The sequence below is a fragment of the Eucalyptus grandis genome, chromosome 10, assembly GCF_016545825.1.
Source record: "Eucalyptus grandis isolate ANBG69807.140 chromosome 10, ASM1654582v1, whole genome shotgun sequence".
NCBI lineage: Eukaryota > Viridiplantae > Streptophyta > Magnoliopsida > Myrtales > Myrtaceae > Eucalyptus > Eucalyptus grandis.
Window position 1 is genome coordinate 30,719,308 of NC_052621.1, and position 22,987 is coordinate 30,742,294.

Sequence of the window (22,987 nt, forward strand, 5' to 3'; positions counted from 1 at the left end):
ACTGAAGTAATGCATTTAAGGACAAATTTCCAATTTTATTGTAATTGGGCTCTTTTTAGGTAATTTACAATTTGTGGAATTTTTATCATTAATGTCCCCGTCGGCCTAGAAAATTTTATGGGTATTCTAGTAATTTTCTGCTTAGGAATATTAAATATCACACTTGATTCCGTTTGTTTTGCGGAAGATGAATAATATGGAAAATATTTAAAAATAATTATTTGTATCGCTTAAAATAATTAGAAGATGAACAATACTTTAATTATTCGAAAAAAAAATTATGCCAAAAATTCATAGATGAAAAAAAATTTTTCAATTATTTTTGTAAGCAATACGATAATTATTTTTATGAAAATATTTTTTGAATCATTTTTTTCCGCATAACAAATACACCACTATGATTCCTTGGTGGTGCTGGAGATATTCCTTCATGAAATTATATGAATTCATGATAGCTAGAGTTCATATAAGTGGTGCTCTGCCTCTGCCAGGAATTTCTACTACAGCATATTTGTAACCGATAACATATTTTTATGCATAAACATTGGATCAAACAGAGATGCTTTGAGTGACTGATGAGTTAATAAATCTGGATTTAGTTGTTGTTTCATCCTATCATTTGATCTTATTTTGAAGAACAGTCGCTTGCAATTTTGTTGTGATACCACTGTTTTCCCAAAGGTTATGTCTGCGAGTCTATGCCCATTACCGAGATATTTATATTGCTGCTGAAAATTATGTATACTCAGTTGTATTGACGCGTCGGTGTATTATGCTTGGACGTTTGAGGAATGCCTATACTTCTAATCACTAACAGAGGTAAAGGATCACTTACTTCACAAGCGAGCTCTTTCAGATTCAGTAAAAATTGCTGAGAATAAACAGCGAGTTTTTCATTATTTTTCGGATCTTAAGATAATTTTTTTGTTTTTAAATTTTTAAGAGAAAATCATAACTTAAAGTGATAAATAGGCAAAAGCTCGCCCCAAACTGGATTTTACTAAGTAAAATGTTATTAGCCACGTAAACAAGCTAGCTAGTAATTTATGGTAGGTTAGAAGTCACTCTTTTTTTCTTTTTTTTTATTGAAACTTACAAATCACTCTAAAATAAAATAATAAAAAATTACAAGTCTCGGTCCCGCATATAGATACTCGCTTTCTTAAAGTCAAAAGTGTACCAACCGGGAAGAAAATTTGTTATGTTAAGGGGTTGCTAAGTAAATCAACATGAAAAAGTTACTTCACACTCATTGAGGAGATATGCCGGAAGTTACTAAACGACTTTCGAGGGACTCGAATTCTCCGTGCCAATGATAATGCCCCTGGTGAAGAAGAACAGCTGATACACACTTTCATTATTTCCTGAATCCTCAAGTACAACAAGTATTGAAACAACTCAACCTCACCATCTCATCAAGATGATGATGATGATGATGATGATGATGAGCTTTATTTATCTTACTCAAGTAACAGTAGGTTAAGCAAAAGACGCATTCCACCTGAAAGTTCTAATCCAAGATCAGTTTGGTAATGCATTGTCCTTCGGAAGTTTGCACCAGCTCCGCTACACCGAGATGCGCCATTAGAAGCCAAACATGGCTGATAAGCTCTCCTCCATTGTTCAGGTTCTTACAGTGTTCGTAGCCTTTGCTTTTGCAAGCCGCGTATATCAGAAACTTCGCCCAGACCTTGCCGATCACGTGCCATTTCCTACCGAAGTCTTTCGACTCGATTTCATTCAACTGGGACGTGAGATGGCACCCGTCAAACAGCACCGACCTGCTTTTGGCACTTCTTATTTTCTCGGCGGGCAGCTGAGTTCCCACATGGAGCAGAAGATGGCCGAGTTCGCATAGATCGCGCGACTCTGCTGACTTGTGCGCCTTGTTGCAGCTTTTAACTCCGGTGTGGCCATATTTCTCTTTCTCGAATAAATTCTGCGCCCACGTCTTGACAACTGATAAGTTGATGATTGTTTCTTTCTTTGACAACACTGCTAGCTTGTCCTGGAAGAACTTCTGAGCGTCAACCAAAGTGTCTGTATATCGGGGCGCGTGTATCCCTGGTTGCAACATGAAAGGATGATATACTAAAAGATACAGCATGTACCGAGAGACCAACCTACTCATTTTGTAGTGCTTGATGTTTTCCGGGCTTTCTCTCCGCCTCTTGTCGTGGTCCTTGTAGTGGCAGAGCTCAGTGGCGATGTGCCAGATGAGGATGCTCCGTTCGAACTCCATACCCTTCACACTCCAGTCCAGGTGATCGTTTTTTGAACTCTTCAGAGCCTCCAGCTTAAGACTCATGGACCCGCTCTTCACTCTGGCGTCCTGAAACAGAAAATCGACCGTATCCCTCATGTGATCGAAGGTCCATTCTTTGATGTTGCTCTTGAACTCTTTGTAATCAATGTAGAAGTTCTTCTCCAACTCCTCATCTAACTTGGTGAGCCTCAGATACTTGCTGAAGATCCTGTTTCTTTTCCCGACAGAAAATTTCAAGAGGCTGAACTGGGCCACGGAATTCGACCATCTGGGGGTCTGGCAGATCTGGAGAAAAGCCACGGCAGATGATATTGCGGATCCGCCAGATCTCTGAAGACGCCAGTGGTTGACCCAATCGGATGAAATTGCGAGAAGAACTGAGTAAATCTCTAAAAGTACAGCCGCACCTATCAGCAAGAAGGTGATATAGACGTCGACTTTGGGGTAATCCTTCCTATCCTGTAAAGAGAAGAATACCAACACGGCACACAGCACCGAGAGATTAATGACCCAACGAATGATGCCCCAAGCACGGGTCAGCAACAGTGCCTTTGTGAAGAGCTGATCGTACATGAACCCGAGCTGGATCTCTACTATGCTAAAAGCTGTTGCTGAGTCCATGGCTTTATTCATGAACATGCGCTTACTGGCCTCCAGGTCGCCAGAGCTAAGGATGAGGCCTACGAAGAGAGGCTTGAAGATCTTGAACAACTCATACGCTTTGACCAGAGTACTGTCCTTTTCTTTGTCGATGGCTTGACCGCTCTCCTCGTCAATGCTGAGTCGGTAACCCTCCTCCTTCTTCAGAGGGTACTCGAAATCAGGAAGTGAAAGCATCGAATCTCGAAGTTGACCTTCGGTTGCCCAGTACAAACACAATGTCCTCTCTACATATTTGATGAACCCCACCAGGATCACGCCAGCTGCTAATATCGAGAGCGTAGACCCTGAGAAGGTTACAAAGTAGGCGTAACAAGCTAGTCCAACATGGACGCAAAGCCGCGCCAACTGCCTCAACCACAGTTCGATGTCCTTCAGGGCATACGCGGTGATCGTGTCAGGCCCACCCAAGTGGAGGAGAAGGAACGGCACCCAGTAAGCAGCGATATGGCTCTTTGGATCAATCGTCCCCTTCGTTTCCTTGATAGTGGCCAGGCGGTTCAAGAGGACGCCGAGCGTGAGGGTTGCGATGAGGTCAGCCAATGGGTACGCCGTCCAGACCACGACTCGGATCCAGCACTTGTAGCTGGATTTCCTCCGAAAGCCCTGAGTCACAAGTATCAATTGGAGGAACAAGCTGAGGAGGACGAAGAACCGCAGCTCCCACTCCTTGCACAGTTCTTGAGTGTTTTCGGGGAACAGCGAAAATCCCATGGTTGAACTTTAATGTCGGCACCAAAAGGCGCAATGATCGGGCACCCTTGGTCAATCTTAGGATTATAAAGGGAGAGGACGAAGTAAGGCAAAACAGCATTAGCCTGGCATTTACCTCTCTGCAGCATCCTCAAAACGGCTACTCTTTATAACTGTTGTTACTGATCAAAACAGTAAACAAGAAAATAGAAAACCAGAAGCTATATTTTTTAGATGAGGAAGAGAAGCGCAGAGAAACAGAACATAAACTTGCATACGTCTGTTCTAAAGGAAACTGTCAAGTACAGAACAACTTAAACAAAGCAAAAACTGCTCACGTACGTGCAACACATAACTGCACACAAACGTGCTATTAACTTCCTAGAAAATAGCAAAAACACTAAATAAATAACTAAATTGAACTTGGCTGTTTTTTAATAAAAAACAGAGTAAAACAGAGCAGAAATCATAACAGAAAACAAAGTAAAAAAAAGAACAGAAAACAGCAACTGAGACATTATAATCCAACAAACTCCTCCTTGGATCAGTTGCTGCTGCATACTCCAATTTTCTTTCTTAATACTTCAAATCTTCCAGCTTGAAGTGGTTTTGTGAACATATCTGCAAGCTGATCTTCAGATCTGCAATAGACCAATTTAACTTCGCCACTTTGTTGCACCTCACGTAGAAAGAAAAATTTGACTTTAAAATGCTTGGTTTTGCCATGAAAAACTGGATTCTGAGATATTGCTAACGCAGCCTGATTATCCACATTAACTTCAATGCAATCACTGGAATTCAACCACAAATCCTTCATTATCTTCTTCAGCCACAAAGCTTGATTTGCAGCTGCAGTAGCTACTATAAACTCAGCCTCTGCTGTGGACTGAGCTACAATCTCTTGCTTTTTGGAACACCAGGAGAAACAAGCAGAACCAAAACTGAAACAATATTAATGTCATCTACCGAACCAGCCTAGTCACTATTAGAAAATCCTTGCAAATTAAACTTCTGACATTTCTTAAACTTCACACCAAAGAACAATGTTCCTTTGAGATATCTCAATACCCTTTTTGCTGCAATCAAATGTAACTGACTAGGACTACTCATAAACCTGGATAAAACACTCACAAAGAAATAGAATATCTGGTCTGATTGCTGTAAGATACATGAGACACCCAATCAGACTTCTATACATAGAAGCATCTACTGCATCTGTTCCATCATTCTTCTGCAGCTTTTCTTTAGCAGCCATAGGAGTGCTTACACTTCGACAATCTTCCATCCGAAACTTCTTTAGAATTTCCTTCATGTATTTTTTCCTGACGATGAAGATCTCATATGAAGCCTGTTTTACTTCCAAACCCAAAAATAAGCCATCTTTCCCAAGTCGACATCTCAAAAACTACAAATAGATCTTGCTTCACCTTCTCTATCAATTCCATATCATTCTCCGTCACTAATAGATCATCTACATAAAGTGACGGAATTAAAACAATGTGATTCACCTCCTTGATATAAAGAGTGAACTCACTTAAGCTTTTTACAAAACCAAAATCTTGCAAATATCGATCTATCTTCCCATACCAAGCTCTTGGAGCCTGCTTCAGTCCATATAGAGCTTTCTTCAACCTGTATACACTCTCTTCTTGCCCTTTGATACTAAAGCCTTCAAGTTGTTCAACAAAAATCTCCTCCTCAAGCTCTCCATTCAGAAATGCAGACTTGACATCTAACTGAAATATAGGTCACCCATTCTCTGCTGCAATAGCTAACAGTAGCCTTATTGTATCAAGTCGTGCAACAGGAGCAAATGTTTCATAATAGTCTACTCCCCATATTTGTGCATAGCCTTTCACCACCGGGTCTAGCTTTGTGTTTATTAACAGACCATCGGGATTAAGTTTTGTTCTAAACACCCACTTAACCCCAATTACATTCTTATCGGATGATCCTCAACAAGCTCCCATGTGTGGTTTTTCGGATCATTGCTATCTTCTCCGCATTGCTGCAATCCACCTTTGATCCTCCTTAGCTTCCACAAAGTTAGATGGTTCGAGCATTGCCACATTGCTTCTTTCATAGATTTCAGCAAGTGATCTTGTGCCTTTCACTGGTAAATCATCCATACTTTCTTCCAATCCATCTATAACTTCATCAACCTCTACATCTGTTGCAGGTTGTTTTTCGAACTGTTACTGTTCTGCACTCTTTCCTTCCATCCAATTCCACTCATCTTTCTCTAGAAAAACAACATCTCTGCTTACAGTCACCTTCCCTGTCATAGGGTGAAAAATTCTGTAAGCCTTTGATTGGAGACTGTACCCAATGAAGATTCCAAGCTCTGCCTTCTTATCCAGCTTGTCCCTCTTGACCTCGAAACATGAGTGTAACACAAACACCCAAAACCTTCAAATTTTTCACAGAAGGTTTAACACCATACCAGACTTCAAAAGGTGTTGACCTCTCTAAGGCCTTTGTGGGCAATGTTCAACAGAATACCGCGGTATTAGCCGTTGACCTAGAACTTCTTAGGCAACATCTTCTCCCCGCATCATACATCTGGCCATCTCCATAATACTTCTATTTTTCCTCTCACTGACCCCATTCTGTTGAGGTGAATAGGGAGCAGTGAACTGCTGCACAATTCCTGCTTGCTCACAATTCAACTTAAACTTGTGAGCAGTATACTCAGAACCATTATCAGACCTGAGCATTTTAATTTTCTTCCCACTCGATTCTCAACTAAGGCTTTAAACTTCACAAACACATCAACAACTTCAGACTTGGCTTGCAGAAAATAAATCCAATTCATCCTAGTCATATCATCGGTGAAGGTAATGAAATACCACTTTCCATTGAGAGAAGACTCAGACATAGGTCCACATAAATCTGTGTGGACTAATTGCAGCTTCTCACATGCTCTCCAGCCTCCTCCTTTGAAAGGAAATCTGACTTGCTTGCCAAGAAGACAAGTTTTGCACTGTGGAAATTCCTCCTCCAAACTTGGCAAGTTATCTGCCAAGCTATTTCTCGCATAAACGACATGCTCTTCCCAGTGAACATGCCCAAGTCTTTTATGCCATATCTCTGCATTTTCTTTTTGCACTTTAAAGCCATTTGTTGCATCTCTTGTGGCTTGAACATGAAACTCTTGTCCTCCATTGGAATTCTTAGCACTTCTTTGCTATCTGCATTATTAATAAGACATTCCTTCCCTTCGAACTTCACTTTATAGCCCTTCTCAACTAATTGACCAACACTTAGCAGATTATGGTCAATATTTGGCACAAAGAGAACATCACGATCAGCTTCACCTCCCGACTTCCTTCAATAGCCACCGTACCCTTCCCTTGCACTTCGATATACTGTCCATTGCCAATTCTAACTCGACTGATCGACTGTCTAGAATCCTAAACAGCTTCGAATTGCCAGTCATATGATTGGTACAGTCACTATCCACCAGCCATGCATCATTCCCAACAGAAGATTCAGAAAATGAAGCTACAAACAAGTGCTCTTCCTTAGTTTCATTCACTACTACTTGGGCTTTTCCTACTTGATGGTAATTTTTTTCTTTGCAGATGGCTTCCATGTGACCCAACTTGTGACATCTTCTGCATCTAGCATCAGGCTTTCTCCAACATCTAAAAAACTGATGATTAGTTCCACCACAGTATTGACAAGGCTTTTTGTTCATCTTCCATTTGCTAGACCCACCAGAATTTCCTTCTTTTGCTACAAACTTGGAGTCACCGGCATTTTCTCTGGACTGAATCCATTTCTTCCATTTGCCTCCATCATTTGACTTCACTCTAGCTTGCAGCGCACCCTCTACAAACTCTTCTCTTCTCATCAGTCTTCTGTGCTCCTGCACCTGCAGAGCATTTAACAATTCTGCAAGCTTTATATCAGGTAAGTCTCTTGTATTTTCCAGAGACGCTATGGTGGCTTCGAACTTCTCTGGAAGAGACACCAGAATCTTCTAAACAAGCCTTTCATCCTTCAAGTCGTCCTAAAACTCTGATTTTTTCAGCTATCCCAACCAACCTATCGAGTACTCCTTCACCGACTCGAATCCTTCATCTACTGTCTCTCAAACTCCCTCAAGAGATTCAGCACTTTCATGCCTCTTATCTTCTCATCTCCCTCATATTCATCCTTCAAGAAATCCCATATTGCCTTTGCGAATCACATCTCATGATCCTTGTGAAGATAGTGGGTGAAACAGCGTACGAGGCATGACTTTGGCTTGGCCTTCCTTGTGATTCTCTCTTTTATGGTACTTTATCTGATTCAAGGTTGGATTGTCTGGAAGTGGAGCAACCTCATAATCATCCTCCACAGCCTCCCATAAATCATGACCCTCCAAGAATGCCGTCATCTTAACAGCCCATGCTTGATAATTCTCTCCAGTAAATACTGGAGAAGCCATTGCAGAGAAACCACTCGACCCTGTCTCCATCACCCTTTAACTTCTTTACACTTCGATACTTGCTTCACTTCACAGTCCCTCAAGATCATACATGCTCGATACCACCGTTGTTATTCTTGATCAAAATAGTAAACAAGAAAATAGAAAACCAGAAGCTATATTTTTCAGATGAGGAAGAGAAGCGCAGAGAAACAGAACACAAACTTGCATACGTCTGTTCTAAAGGAAACTGTCAAGTACAGAACAACTTAAACAAAGCAAAAACTGCTCACGTACGTGCAACACATAACTGCACACAAACGTGCTATTAACTTCCTAGAAAATAGCAAAAACACTAAATAAATAACTAAATTGAACTTGGCTGTTTTTTAATAAAAAAAACAGAGTAAAACAGAGCAGAAAACATAACAGAAAACAGAGTAAAAAAAAGAACAGAAAACAGCAACTGAGACATTATAATCCAACAATAACCAATAACTTGTTATTGGAATCAAATACAAAAGCACTCGTTTACCTTGCATAACATTTTAGAAATGAAAAAGCAGTATGCCTTATGAAACACTCACAACACACAACTCGCGACATCTTTGGATGCATAATTATCAAGTCATTCTCTACATTTGCCCGAAGATAGAATAAAGCGACAAAATTAGATTCCGGCATTTGTACTGGCATGATTACTACATGCTTTAATTGAGAAGATTGAAATCTAGGCTTAGAGTTAAAGTTTGGTTCCTTGATCACTTGTCAAGATTTCTAATTATGTGAACTTAATTATAATCACTGCGATCTTAACACTTTGTCTAGCATGCCCTCACCAGCCCAACATAATCCTTGTGGAATATAAAAATCACCATCTGGGTTGCTATAACAAATAAAGACACGCAAATAGGCCAAAAAGAGGGTGATAAATGCTTACTCCAAGTTAGCAGCGATTTTGATGCATTGAATTGATTGCTTCAATTCCCAGACAGCATAATATTGTCCTTGGATACTAATCTTCATATTAAATTTTGGAATGAAGTCGTCGCTACGATAAAACAATGCACAAGAGCGCACGTCTCACACCACATCGCCGTCAGTTGATGCGCTTCATGGCCATCATGATCACGACTTCTTGTCCATGTCTGACCTATTAGCATGTGGTGTGCGACACCCTCTGAACATTTTTCTCCAAGTCATGCGGTGTGCGAGCTGAACATTTTCGTTCACATCTTGTCACGCGAAGGACACATAGCCAGTGCACCACCTTTAACTTAATTAAACCCTTAACATTGTGCATCAAGGCTAGAAACATGCGACTAAGAACCTATGAAAACCTCAAAGTCCAAAAATTCATAACCTCAAAATAAGTTTTTGTTTTTCCCTAGGGTGGAAAAGACGTCATCAATGCCATAATTTTTTATAAAGAGTCACTTTAGTGTTGAAACTTTTCAAACAATTATTTTAAGTGCGACCACTTTGAAAAAATGATCATCTAAGTGAATATAATGACTTAGTTTGCTGAAAATCTAGCATGGCTTGTTGAAGTCACTTAAATGGTTGCTTTAAAAAGTTTTAACGCTAAAGTGATCAGTCAAAAAGTTTTGGTATTAAATTGATCATTCATAAAATTGTTGCTCTAAAGTTTTAAAAATTAGAGGGAGCCAAAAAAAAAAATCACAAAGAAAATATTCTAACTTTGACACGATTTTTTTTTCTTTCTTTGTTAGACTCAAAAGCAAAAACATTAGGAAAACGTTCCTTAAGTTTCATCTAAAATCACATAGATCTATTTGTTTTCCTAACAAAAAGGATAAGTAAGTGAAATTTTCTTCACCTCTAGGAAGTTCGTATTTATTTCTTCCTCTATTCTTAGATCAAACAACAAAGCTTCAAGTATTGCAAAAATGTATTACGGTGCATTTGGTTCAATTTTGCAAAATACCTTTACATAGACATAAAGAACCCTAAGTTAAAAAGGGTTTCACGAAATGCAAAACACTATTTGCTAAAAACTTGTAATGGACTCTAGTTTTAAACTAAAAAAAGCAAAGAATGAAAGTGGAAGCACATATTGATGTAGATGGCACCTCGGGCGAAGCCTGAGAGAGAGACGACAGCCCGTTGCGGAGGTTACGCGATGACAAGCGACCACTGTCAAGGTCGTGCTACCCAACGTATATATTAATCTCCGTATTACTTCATAACACAAGCAAACGAAGCCACTCACCCCACATACTATACGTTATATATTATGCAATATGTAAAGGACAAAGATAAAAGCAAGAAAGTTCAAGGTAGTGGTATACACTCTTGTGAAATTTAGCCCAACACAAATCAGAACCTAAATGAATTCAGTTTGGCAATTCTACATATATATTACCTTATAGAGATAAGTACACTATGTGTTTGAGTCCTAAAACTTCCAAAATGTGTAATAAAGTCCTTAAATTTGTCGAGTCTGGGTAATTAATTCCTCCCATTAATTCCATTGGTTTGATTAATGAAAGATGCTAACGAATAATTTTTTTAATGTTTTCTTATAAAGATAAGTACACCTTGTGTTTGAGTCCTAAAACTTCCAAAATATGTAATCAAGTCTTAAAATTTATCAAGTTTGTGCAATTAATTTCTCTCGTTAACTCCATGGGTTTGACTAATAGAAAATGTTGACGAATAATTTTTCTAATGATTTCTTATGAAGATAAGTACACCCTATATTTAAGTCCTAAAACTTTCAAAATATATAATCAAGTCTTGAAATTTGTCAAGTTTGTGCAACTAATTCCTCTAGTTAACTCCATAGGTTTGGCTAATGAAAAATACTGACGAACTATTTTTTTTTTAAGTTTTCTCTCTCTAAGTGAACTAAAATTCTTTGACAAAATCAAACATGATAGAAATATAAAAAGTTTCCAAGCAAAACAAATCACAAAAAACTATAAAAAATAATAATAATAATAAATTAAATTAAAATTAAAATTAAAAAAAAACTCGAAAAATAAAAGATCAGATCTGTCATAATATCAAAAAATAATCAACAGCCAACCACCGCACATTGAGATCTTCCCTTCCAAAAACTATGGCTTCCATCGTCATACCATACGAAACAACGACATGGTAAACCATCACAAATTGAATGCCTCCAAGAAACTCCCAAATCTATATTTAAATCGGGAAAAAAAAAAAAAAAAAAACTCCACTGGATCTAAATCGGTCTTCAAGCAAATATATTCACCACAACAAGCAAAGAAAAGTAATAACAACGGACGAAAGAAGACATTAAACCAAGCGAAAAACTGACTCCCAAATTAGATCAGGAGAGAAAAATCAAAGCCTACAACCCCTATCCCCAAGCTCGGATGGATGGTTGTCTACTGCAGGACGTGAGCAATTACTGCAGATAATCGATTATTGTCATATCCAGATCGACCCATTAAGAGAATAATATAAGTCATGGATATTTTGACGTGGATTTAATATAAGTTATTAATCACGAATGGAATATCCATGATTTCGTTAAAAAGTATTAAGTATAATTAATTTATTTGATATTCATAGAGAGAAGGGAAAAATAATTAATGAGAGGCAATGCGACACCACCTCTCATGGCAATTTAGCATATAAAAGACTATCTGATACATTAAACCAGAGCAAAACTTCGACTACAAAATGCATCCGCAAATTCCCAGAATTATAATTGTAGAATACCCAAAACCGAGTCCAACGGAATACCAAATGAAGAAAAACAGGAATATCTCTTCAAGCCTTATCAGCCTTGGAAGCAGTTGCGGCGGCTTGTCCTCTGAGCCGACCAGTCCTCCGAGCGGCGATGAGACCAACCTTCTGGCCAGGTGGCGCGTCACGCCTGACTGTGCTCGCGTGACCAATGTGTTGGTGATTACCTCCTCCGTGAGGATGCTCAACTGGGTTCATGGCCACACCACGCACCTTGGGCCAGCAGTTCCTCTTCACTCTGAACTTGTGGTAAGCATTGCCAGCCTTAAGAAGGGGCTTCTCAGTTCTTCCTCCACCAGCAACCTGCCCGATCATTGCTCGGCAGCCACTTGGCACAATTTTCTTCGACCCGGATGGAAGCTTGATTCTGAAGTAACATAAGACATCAGTTCACTTTCACACAGCTCAAAATTGTAGCAAACTCAGTTTGGCGAACTAGTGGATATGTTGCAGTATAACAAAACATGAACCAGCAAGAACATTGTAGTTTCGTTAGTTCTGTAGCCAATGTACTCAGCGGAGCAAGAGCACACCGGATTTCATGTGCACAAATCATGTCAACCCAACTTCACATTTCAGATAACCAGATCAATTAACTTATCTTCACATAATTGTGGGTCGTGAAAGACGTGTAAACAAAATGAGCCACAATAGCTGCATAACCGGACCAACCAGCAGATATGATGAAGAACAGAAGTTTCAGTCACAAATACAAGATAGAAACAGCATCAGATAGGCATCAAGAAAGTCATATCAAAGCATTCAAGCGACCTGATATCAAGAGCCCCTTTAGATAACTACTACAACAAATTAAGCAATTCGGAAATCTAATCCCTATCCCATATGGGGCTGTCGGACCTCTGTGATAAACACCATAGACGGCACCACGACACGCTGCACCAGAGCAGACAGTGAAGAACTAAGCAAGGGCAAACCAAGCCGAAAACCCCGAAATCATGGCTGAAACTCGAAATCCACCAAAATGGCCAGAACCCAGCAAGTAAACTCAGACAAATATGCACACCACAACATCAAAATGAGCAGACCGACAGCGGGCAAAGCTAATTGCAACCAACAAGGAAATACCTGGAGGTGTCGTTATCAGGGTTGTGGCTGATCACGATCGCGTAGTCCCCGGAGGCCCTGGCGAAGACCCCGCGGTCCCCGACGTGGTGCTCGACGTTGCACACGACGGCACCCTCGGGGATGGAGCGGAGGGGCAGGACGTTGCCGACGACGAGGGTGGCCTTCTTGCCACAGTAGACGAACTGGCCGGTGTACATGCCCTCGGCGGCGACGAAGAGCTCCTTCTGCTTCTTGTAGCGGAAGGGGTGGCGGAAGGCGACGCGGGCGAGCGGGGCGCCGCGGCCCGGGTCGTGCACGATCTCGGTGACAACGCCCTTGAGGTACCCGTTGCGCTCCCCGAAGTCGAGGCTCCGGAACCTCGCCGGCCCCTTCCGGTGGTGGGTGTGGGACTTGAAGACGGAGCCCGCACCCTTACGCTGCGCCCGGATCACGCGACCCATCTCGCCGTCGTCGGGATTTCGGAGCTTTGGTGGAGGGGGGTGCGCGAGAGGCTGTGGAATGGAGAAAACGAAGAAGGTTGCAGGCTGGTTTATATAGTAGGGTTCCCGAGGGGAGCTAGGGTTTCCTGAGGATGGCGGCGACGTCGTTTTTGCGCTCCTTTTCTTAGGGCTTTTAGGCCTTTGGGCTTTTGTGGAGGCCCGAGTTGCTACTTTTAGGGCCCGATCTTGAGTTCCCGCTCGACCGCTCGGGCCTAAAACTTTCCCGGGCTTTGGGCCGAAGCCGGCCCGTTGAAAGTTATCCCCTGTTTCAGAAGCTAATTTTCGTCTTTAATCCTCATGCAATCCAAGGTAGCACGCAAGAACTGGAATCATGATCATCTCCTAATTCTTGAGCCGCCTTCCTTTTATTTTGGGTTAACACCACCATCCCAAAATAAGACATCTGTAACGAATTTACCTCATACTAATTTTTTAACCACCAAAAACCCAAAATCGATACACCTTCAATAAATTTACCCTCTATTAATTTTCATTGCATTTTACCATCGATGACACGTGGAGTTTGGAATTTTACTCTCCGTTCGCTATATAGGTTTTTTGTGATATTAAAAACTAACAAGTTTAAATTTATCACAAACGTACCAATTTGGGGCTTCTGAATTAGTTTGGGGTAAATTTATCGTAAATGTACCAATTCAAGATTTTTTGTGATATTAACTCTAAGATAAAAATTACTTGAGTGTATGAGCGACTATAATCATGATAATCGTAATCGGTTCGTGTTTATTTACCTTCAGAATTCTAACGGACCATGCTACCATAATTATCCGAGCCAAAATGTGAAAACCGGTATTTCTATGTCGGGTGTTGGTATGATTTAGTTTCCTATGTAAGATGTCACTTTCGTAGCCTTTCTCTTCTTCTTTTTTGACAATCAAATCGTCTGACTTGCCTGACTTACGCAATCAAAATAATTTCATCACTCGCACTATTAGCAGATTTGACTGAGACATTCCACTTTCCAAGCTGAAACGAAGATAGAGATGCAGCGATCCCTCATATACTTCATCCAACTAAATATTATTATGTTTCGGACCGGGAGTTTGCGGTGTCACTGCTGGAAAGATCGATCCAAAGCCGAGTGGCCGCGGCCACCATCGTGCACCGACACAAACCCAAATACAAAGTTCTTCAATGAAAAGGACAATCATTTGAAAGCCCACACAAAGGGACCACTAGGGGTGAGCATGGTCCGGGTTGGTCCGGCCACCCCTAACCCTAGGGCTAACTCGCCGTGCGGTGTCGGTCCCTCAATTTTTAGAACCGAGGACCGACCCTATTGAGCTGGGACCAAAGACCGCACCAACCCAATGGGTTGGTCCGATTCCGTGGTCAACCCGGACCGATCGATAATTTTTTTCGTCTTATTTTTTATACTCCCTAAAAAAGCAAACTTACAAATTCAAATTACACTTCCATCAATAATGCGACATTGTGCAACTAAACTATAAATACCAATACATATTTAGCAAATTTAAGATGACACAATAATATAAATTTTGTACCGCTAACCGCTCATCGAGATATGGGACAAGATGGAAAGTTCTTGTAATCATCTATCTTTAATATTCATAACACCATATGCAAAAGTGTTTTCCTGCATTTGATCATGTAGAGTCCACTCAACCAAAAAATGAGTTTCACACCACTTGACTAGCAAATCACCGTGAGCAAATCAAAGTACTACTCTACTCTTCAAAAACTTCTACCATTTGACACAAATTGAAAAGCAAAGTGCAGCTGAAATTCACTAGTAAAATACAATTAAACCATAAAAAAATTCAAAATACTTAATATAAACCATGAATATATAACTTCACATCTTGTTAATTCACTTGAACTTCTAAACACCCGAAACAAAACAAAACGACACTTAATTAATACTCAACAAAAGTTTTAAATTGAAATTATTATTAGTACTATTGATAGAATATTTCAATATAATATAATATAACAGACATTTTACTTAGGTTTGAATATATAAGAGAATTATAAATAATATAATATAATATAATATATAGGGTTGGTCCCAGGGGTTGGACCGACCCAAAACTCTGGGACCGAGGACCAACTCCGCACAAATTGGTCCCCTGGAATTCAGGACCAAGGACCGACCCAGTCCCTCGGGAACCGGACCAAGACCGGCGGGGTTGGGCCCGTCTAGGGTTGTTCTAGGGTCAACCCTAGACCAAATTGCTCACCCCTAGGGACCACAATAGTTGAAACAACAGAACCAAACTTCCAGTTACTGCATTCCCATCAAAAAAATTTCCCTTGCTTTTCGCAAACACAAAAGGGTTGGTCCATTCTCTCTCTTGTGCACAACATATTGCATTCTTCAGAATTTAACCAGATCTAAAGGAAGTAAACATACAGGCTTCAACTCATCTGAAGCTCATTCAAACTTGAATAAGAAGGTAGCAACTTCAAATGAGGCAAACCCAAGGAAAATGAAAAAAATCTGATGTTGATCTGGTGAGGCTTGAGGTCGTTGACATCGGGTGAGACTCGATCTCGCCGGCACGGGCGAGGCTCGATCTTGCCGATCCGGCGAGGCCGAGGCCTCGCCCGATGCCGGTGAGCTCGAGCCTCGCCAATCGTTGGCGAGGCCGAGCCTCGAGCTCGCGACGTCGGGCAAGGCTCGATCTCGCCTGGCTCATCGCCGACCGGCGGCCCGACTCACCACCGACCCACTTTGGCTAAGGAAGGAATAAAAAGAAAGAAAAAAAGAAAAATAATTGAAATATGAAAAATAATTATAATTTCGATTTTTATAAAAAAATATTTTTATAAAGTTAAAAAAGGTCATGGACTCAACAAATTAATTTGGAAGTAAGGGGTACACTATTGTCAATTGTTAGGTCAAATGTCATTCAATTTTTTTTCAAATGTGATCCAAACACCAAAAATACTTTCAATCACATATTACCAAACAAAGGAAAATTAACCATTTTCCTGGAAAATGATTTCCGGAAAACATTTTCCAAAAACGTTATGTTTTCCGTGAAACAAACACACCCCGAATGTACTAATTGAAAGCGAATGAAAGGGGTAAGTTACAACAAATCCAACAGGCATTTGAGCTCATTGTTCTACCGAACAAGATAGACAATTAACTGGTGAAGAACCTATATCCATCCCAAGAACATCTCAAACCCTTTAAACCTTACAAAACAAAAACTTTACTAGCTGCGAGCTGATCTTCCGATAAATAACCAAAACAGAGCCCAGAAAAAGGTCAAGAAAAACAGAGCAGCAAGAGATAAGTACCGAATTATCATGGCTGTTGCTGAGCATCTATGTCCACAGCATCAACAAGAGATAAAATTTGCCCGATGTAATCAAGCTCTGGAAGATGGTTAGACCTTGTGCACTGCTTCAAAGTATTGAATTTTTTCGCAACTCTCCCGACATGGGCATTGCGAAAAAAATGGGTATAGAGGTAATATCGAATTGGGGCCCAACAGTCTTCAATCGAAGTGGATTCTCCCAAATCCTTACCTCATGCGGTGTTGGGGTTAAGGTTTTAATTTGATAAACTCCAATAGAATGCTAAATGAAGAATTGCTACCAGCCTGTTGAGATTAGCTAAAAATCAAGTGAGGTATGAGAACATACTTTACTTCCTACACAACAAAAAATCTAGGGTCAAGAACTAGATTACGGTGGTTATTTAACTCGTGCCATTTCAGTACCTAAACTTGATAATTTGTCAGCTAAAGTGTCCATGCAATCTTTTATCAATTATGAGTTATAAAGTTCTAGTCTGCTTAGTGTCCATGCAATGTTTTTGGGTTTATTATGATCCTAGAATGAAACCTAACCACTCAACAATGAAAATGAATCACAACACAAAAAATGATATAAAAACAATCACAACAAAGGCATCAATGATAGTAATGAAGAACATGTAAAAGATGAAGTGTAGTAAAGTAACTCGATGCAACTCAGACAAAGAATATTAGCCAGACTTCTGCACAAAATCCCAACGCCCACTCTCCAAAATTATGTACTGAAGGTGAATTAAAGATTTCAAGCCGAGGACAAGCCTGCAGAATTTTATCTGCCAGACAGCCATCACTGAAGGTAAAACCCTTAAGCTTTCCCTCCTCTAAAAGCCTGCTCTAAGTTACTCGGGCGCAAATGCACATGTCATTTCTCTTCAACTGGGTTATTGTTGAGACATAGTACGTTTAGATACTTGAATTTGGTACTGAAAAATGATGTCTCCACTCTCGAGCATGTTTCCAGACGAGCTAAGAGCAAGTAAATCTTAGCGCAAGATAAAAGGAGTTTGTAAACCATAAATTCATCACATGGCAAAAAGCTCAAAGATGGTACTAGAGATAATCTCCAGAGCAAGTATTTCACCACAAAAAAAAGATAATCTCCAGAGCAAGTATGTTATAAGGAAATGGTGCTTGCTTGTGCATATAGCCCCTGAAACTCGATAATGTTAATTTTCAGTCTATAATTAACACATGATAGAGTTTCTCCACCATGTTTATGGAAGATGAGATTGTACAACATACAAATAATCATGCATCAACTGGAAATCCCTAAATGGTCCAACTACACTAGTATCATTTAATTCAGGATGAATGTAGCTAACGCCAACCGGACATTTAGCAGAAAAATCAAGAGTAAGAGCATCTCCTTATCAATATCAAGCTCACTGAGCTCCAACCATCTGACAGTTCATTATCATCCTCCTTCGCTTTTGTTTTGCACAGTTCATGTTCCAGTAAATCCTCAATCCACATGCTGCCAGAGTCCTCTATTAAAGTCCCTCCGTCAGCTTCTTCATCTACATTCAGATCGCCCTCACAGCCATCCTCTGAGCCAACCCCATAACTTCCTGATGCTGTAATTAATGCAATTTTATGAAGACTCATGCAGCCAAAATAAAAGCAGTCCTGAGGTTTTCTAATTCATAGTTTCAGAGTAAGAAAACCCAGTAGGATTTGCAGATCATATCACCCTAGAAAATGATTCTCTATTGTACACTAACACTATTATTATAAATAAATAAATAAATAAAGGAACGTCGCAAAATCACACCAACTTTAAACTTTACACGTACAATTTAGAGAAGCCTTATCAACCTTCCACTGAACTCAATTTACACTCAATACCAATTCTACAGTCAAAACACTAGCTTCACAAATTTTGTTCCTATACGAGAAGGTTCATGTTTTTAACTATGAAATGGTAAGTAAAGAAGAGGTCTTAATTAGTGTGAAAAAATCTCGTAATCTTTTTCTGAGCATCTTGTGTGTGAGCTGGGTGAAAGGTTCACTCAACATGCGTAGGCTATGGAGAGTAAGGTTGGTTCCAAAGGTTACTTTTGAATCCAATATTAGATTCCACAAAAGTTAAATGATACTGCTCATGTGATTTTGTGTTATTTTGGTAGGATTCACCGTTGCCTTCATAATTTCTTAATACGTATTGATTTCGTATGGAAAAATGAGCCAACGTGATCCTTATCCGATAAAAATCATAATCGTAATCAGCAATGAGAAATTATCGAGTCTATAAAAACACTTTCATCACCATGCGTAAAGAATATGTTCCAAACCTGTTGCCGTCATCCGCAGGTTCGCGCCTCTTGATGTCCCTTTGAACAGGATTATCGTCCCTGATTTTTGTCGTTTTTTAATAGCCAATAAGTAATTATTGAAATTATCAAGCCAATAAAAATAATTCCATCATCATACTTAATGAACATGTTTGAGATTTAATATTTATTAGAATTATGAAGCCTATAAAAATAATTTCATCATTATGCGTAAAGAACGTGTTTGAGATTTAGTATTGTCCCAAACCTGTCATTGTCATCCCCAATATAATCTTCAACATGCTCGTCCCTGAGTTTTATCATTCTTGTTAATAACTAATAAAAAATGATTGAAATTACCAATATATAGAAACATTTTCATCATGTTTGAGATTTAATATGGTCACATACCTGTTGTCCTCGTCATTGTCCGTAGATTCGGGCGTCTCGGCTTCTTCTATTTTGCGCAGGTTCTGTCCCTTTCCTATTTTGCCCTTGAGATGGTCGACAAAACCATGAGCACCCTTTTTGACTACCACACATATAGTCTTCAATTCCTGACACATGTTGATCCCTTCAACATTTTTCATCGCATCGAGGTGCCTAAACTCAAGTTCTTTGAGTCGGAGCAATGCTCCTTTTTCAATGATCACCTCCCGAAGGCGAGGCAGCTTCCAAATCTTCAAGAACTGGAGGGTCGGAAACCCACCTTTGGCGAACCTCATTCGAGTGTCTAGGAAGGAATTGGCGAACAGCCTCAGCGTCCTCAGGTTCTTCAGGAGATCACCCAACAGGGGCATCATGTCATCTTCCACCTTCGAACCCGACAGAGTCAATACCCTGAGCGAGCCAGGCAAGAGCTGGGTCCAGATGGGTTTGTTGAGTTGGCCCAGCAAGTAGAGCTCCAACAGGTCCCGATGTCGTTCAGCCAACGATAGTTCCGGTAATGGGCCTATCTGCGATTTCGTGGGCTCGGCTCCTTCTGCCGGCTCGGCTACTTTCGGGGCTTCGGCTCCTTCTTCCGCAGGCTTGGCTCCTTTCGCGTCTTCGGCTCCTTCGGCAGGCTTGGCTTCTTGTATCACCCCAAAGGTCAAGGACTGGAGATTGGTGAGCATCAGGCTAATCCAATCGGCTATTGTTTTCCCTGCAGCTCCTGAGGTGCCGTCACCCGAGTGTTGCAAGAAAAGCTTGAGCGTGGTCAAGCAGTTCATGTGGTCCGTCATCGAGTCCTCCTTCACTTCACCGATAACCAGCCCGCTTAGGGTTTGGAGTTTAGTCAAGGCATTGACATTGTTGCGACAAGCCCTGAGGATGTTCGTCAAGTCGACATAAAACCAATTTAGATGCAGGTGCCTCAAGTTCCTCGCCTTCTAAGGAACTCGGCAGCGAAGTGATGTTAGTGTGCTTTATGTCCAGAGTCTCGAGGTAGTGCAGATCCGCAACCTCACGTGGGATCGAGTCCAACACCGTGGATCTCAACCCTAGGTACCTCAGGAGCACCAGCTTGGGGAGCACGCCTTGCAAGGATGGCTTATACACACCCTCCAAATCAAGCACCCTTAGCAAGCTATAGTCAGTCTCGGACGTCATCTTCCTAAGAAACGTGCTGACGTCTTTGGTCAGCACGCCTCTCCTCTGGTGGAACGACAGAAACGAGCTTACGTGGCGGAGGTTCAAATTGGGGTAGCCACGGCTGCCGACGGTGACTATGTTTGCGTGCTCCACAAGCCACCGAACCTTGGTTCTTTCTCGTGGTTGGGCCGGCGGCTGCTGTTGCTGGCTGGTTGGGTCATGGTCGTTCCCGCCTTCCGACTTGCGAGCGGCATGTATGTGGAGGAACCCCACGCTCATTGCGATCGGGCGGATCATCTCATGCAGAGGAACGACCATCTGGCAAGTTTTGGGGGATCCATCCTTCCTCCGGCTCGGCACATAGATCACATTCCTATGCGCGAGCTCCAGAATGAACATCGCTCCCACATCCTCGGGCTTCCTTGTCCTTTCCCCTTCTATGTCGTAACAATGCGAATTCAATAAGCCATCAGCCAACCACAGCCTCAATAGCCTTCTTGTCGGAATGGGGAATGTTACGGGGAACAAAGCCATGTAGATGAAGCAAGGTTTTAGATGGACCGGCAATTTATGGCAACTCAATTGTAGTATATCTAACAATGTCATCATAGAACGCTCTTTCGCCAACGCTGCTCGTTCGTGCTCTGCAGCATTCGACAGAAACCCACCGATTAAAGATATGCAGAGCGGCACGGCAGGACAAATTTCTAGGATCTTTTTCTCCTCATCTGAGAGTTTCCCACCATCTGGTACTCCATGCAACTCCCATGCTAGCATGCGCTGGCTTCCTTCAACGTCCATATCTTCTAACTTGATCGGCTCTGTCCCGGATGTATTCATGTACTGGGCTATCTTATCGTCCTGAGTGGTATAAATTAGGTGGCCCTGCGAAGAGAACGGAAGGATCATCGCTAACTCTCGCAAGAGTGGCTCGTTGGACTGCTGCACTTCATCCAACACTATGAGAAATCTCTTCGTCTCAGCCAATTTCCGACTCAGCATTGCCTTTATCTCCTTGATATCCATGTCCTTCATTTCCCTCGCTTGCTTCTCGACTTGCTTCAGTATCTCGAACAGGAACTGCCGCTTGTCCATGCCGGCCGAGATGTGGACATAAGCACGCCGCTCATAGTCCATGTACTTCGCTTGGCTGTGGGCCCATCTTGCGAGGATCGCCTTGCCGGTCCCTGACCTGCCGAAAATTGAAGTCCCTTGGATCCCCCCTTGCTGCATTATCATCCACTTCATTAGCTTCTTTTTCTCGTCCTGAAGATATAAGGAAATAATAGGCACGTACCGATCCCAGAAACTAGTCAGACTCGCCAATTTTGTGCCTTGCCATGGAGCACGAGGATGGGAGGAGGAACTGGCAGGTCCATTTTTCCTCTTGTGCTCAGCCGCTTCCTTCAGGAACTTCTCATCACACAGCCCCTCCATCTTATTCACCAGTATGGACAAGTCCCTCCGCAGCTTGCACTTGGCGACGAGCGCAGCAAGCGGCCATGCGGCCATGTGGAGGGCCTCGTGCCTCTTGCAGGCCTTTCTGAGCTGGAACTTGTCTATGAATTCCTCAGCGTAGTTCATGGCTTGGAGGAGGCGCCCCGACCACTCCGTGGTTTTGGACGGTCTGTATTGAGTGGAAATGAAGTCTTGGATCGTGGCCAGCTTCGCCTTGGCGTCCTCCATACTGGCTCGCATCGATAAGCACTCGATGCACACCGGGCGAGAGAGCAAGATATCTAGTTTCTGCAACACGATCTGGGTGGCGGCTTCGGCGACCAACATGCAGCTTCTCGTGTCGGAAGCAGCCATGCCTAATCAATATGTTTATTTCGAGCGAGGTCGTGCGGGTATGTGTGTGTCTGTTGGCTTGTTTGCTTGCAATTGAATTAATTTGTGAGGACATATAACTCTCCACGTATTTATTCTTTACTTTTCCATGCTTTTCTTGGCGTGGCCTCTCCCATCTACAACAAGCATTGTTTAATTCTTTGCTTGTGCGATTTTTTAACGGGAGACCGTATAAAGTGTCTCTCGCAATGACAATGATAAAGATAAAACTAAACAATTATTTTCTTTTAATATAATAATCTTACATATCTATCTTAATATTCCTTACTTTGCTCTTACACATGAAGATAGTCAATTCACATATTATTGTCGGACCAAGGGAAAATTAGTTAAAAATAAAAAATAAAATCATGAACCTATTGTAATTGTGACAATTTAGTTCATTCGGCCGGCCAACCAACCATCTCTAATATAGATACTAGCTATCCTACATGACGCGATCGGCACTAATGTTGATAATTTTTAAAATAATTTTAATATTTTTTTTTATTATTTTTCCTTTACTCTCTCTTTTTTTTTTTTTTTAATTTCCTTCCTTCCTTCTTCCTCCAATTTAATCCAACCTATGGAAACCCATATCCATCTAGCTAATTTACTTTAAGTTCTTCATGTGTATATGTTATTTAGATAAAATCACTATTTCC

At 41.2% G+C, this 22,987-nt stretch overlaps 3 protein-coding genes across 3 annotated transcripts; all 3 read right to left on the minus strand.

The window, feature by feature from the left end:
• Positions 1–1,510: 1,510 nt before the first annotated feature.
• On the minus strand, positions 1,511–3,640 carry LOC120288819. Its single transcript, XM_039302983.1, has one exon. It carries the CDS (start codon positions 3,638–3,640, stop codon positions 1,511–1,513), a length of 2,130 nt encoding a protein of 709 aa, XP_039158917.1.
• A 7,971-nt stretch (positions 3,641–11,611) lies between these two features.
• LOC104422750 (60S ribosomal protein L8-3) lies at positions 11,612–13,369 on the minus strand. Its single transcript, XM_010035171.3, has 2 exons — positions 12,861–13,369; positions 11,612–12,141 (listed from the first exon to the last, which is right to left on the minus strand). The coding sequence occupies exons 1-2, from the start codon at positions 13,298–13,300 to the stop codon at positions 11,799–11,801; spliced, it is 783 nt and encodes a 260-aa protein (XP_010033473.1). The 5' UTR covers positions 13,301–13,369; the 3' UTR covers positions 11,612–11,798.
• A 6,823-nt stretch (positions 13,370–20,192) lies between these two features.
• Positions 20,193–22,304, minus strand: LOC108955606 (probable disease resistance protein RF45). The gene has a single exon (XM_018863635.2). It carries the CDS (start codon positions 22,302–22,304, stop codon positions 20,193–20,195), a length of 2,112 nt encoding a protein of 703 aa, XP_018719180.2.
• Positions 22,305–22,987: the final 683 nt, after the last annotated feature.

Excerpts from the sequence above, each read along its gene's own strand:
- LOC120288819 (XM_039302983.1), bottom strand. The coding sequence starts at position 3,640 with ATGGGATTTTCGCTGTTCCCCGAAAACACTCAAGAACTGTGCAAGGAG.
- LOC104422750 (XM_010035171.3), bottom strand. The coding sequence starts at position 13,300 with ATGGGTCGCGTGATCCGGGCGCAGCGTAAGGGTGCGGGCTCCGTCTTC. Across the intron at positions 12,142-12,860 it reads CCTGATAACGACACCTCCAG|AATCAAGCTTCCATCCGGGT; the intron begins GTATTTCCTTGT and ends ATGTTACTTCAG.
- LOC108955606 (XM_018863635.2), bottom strand. The coding sequence starts at position 22,304 with ATGGCTGCTTCCGACACGAGAAGCTGCATGTTGGTCGCCGAAGCCGCC.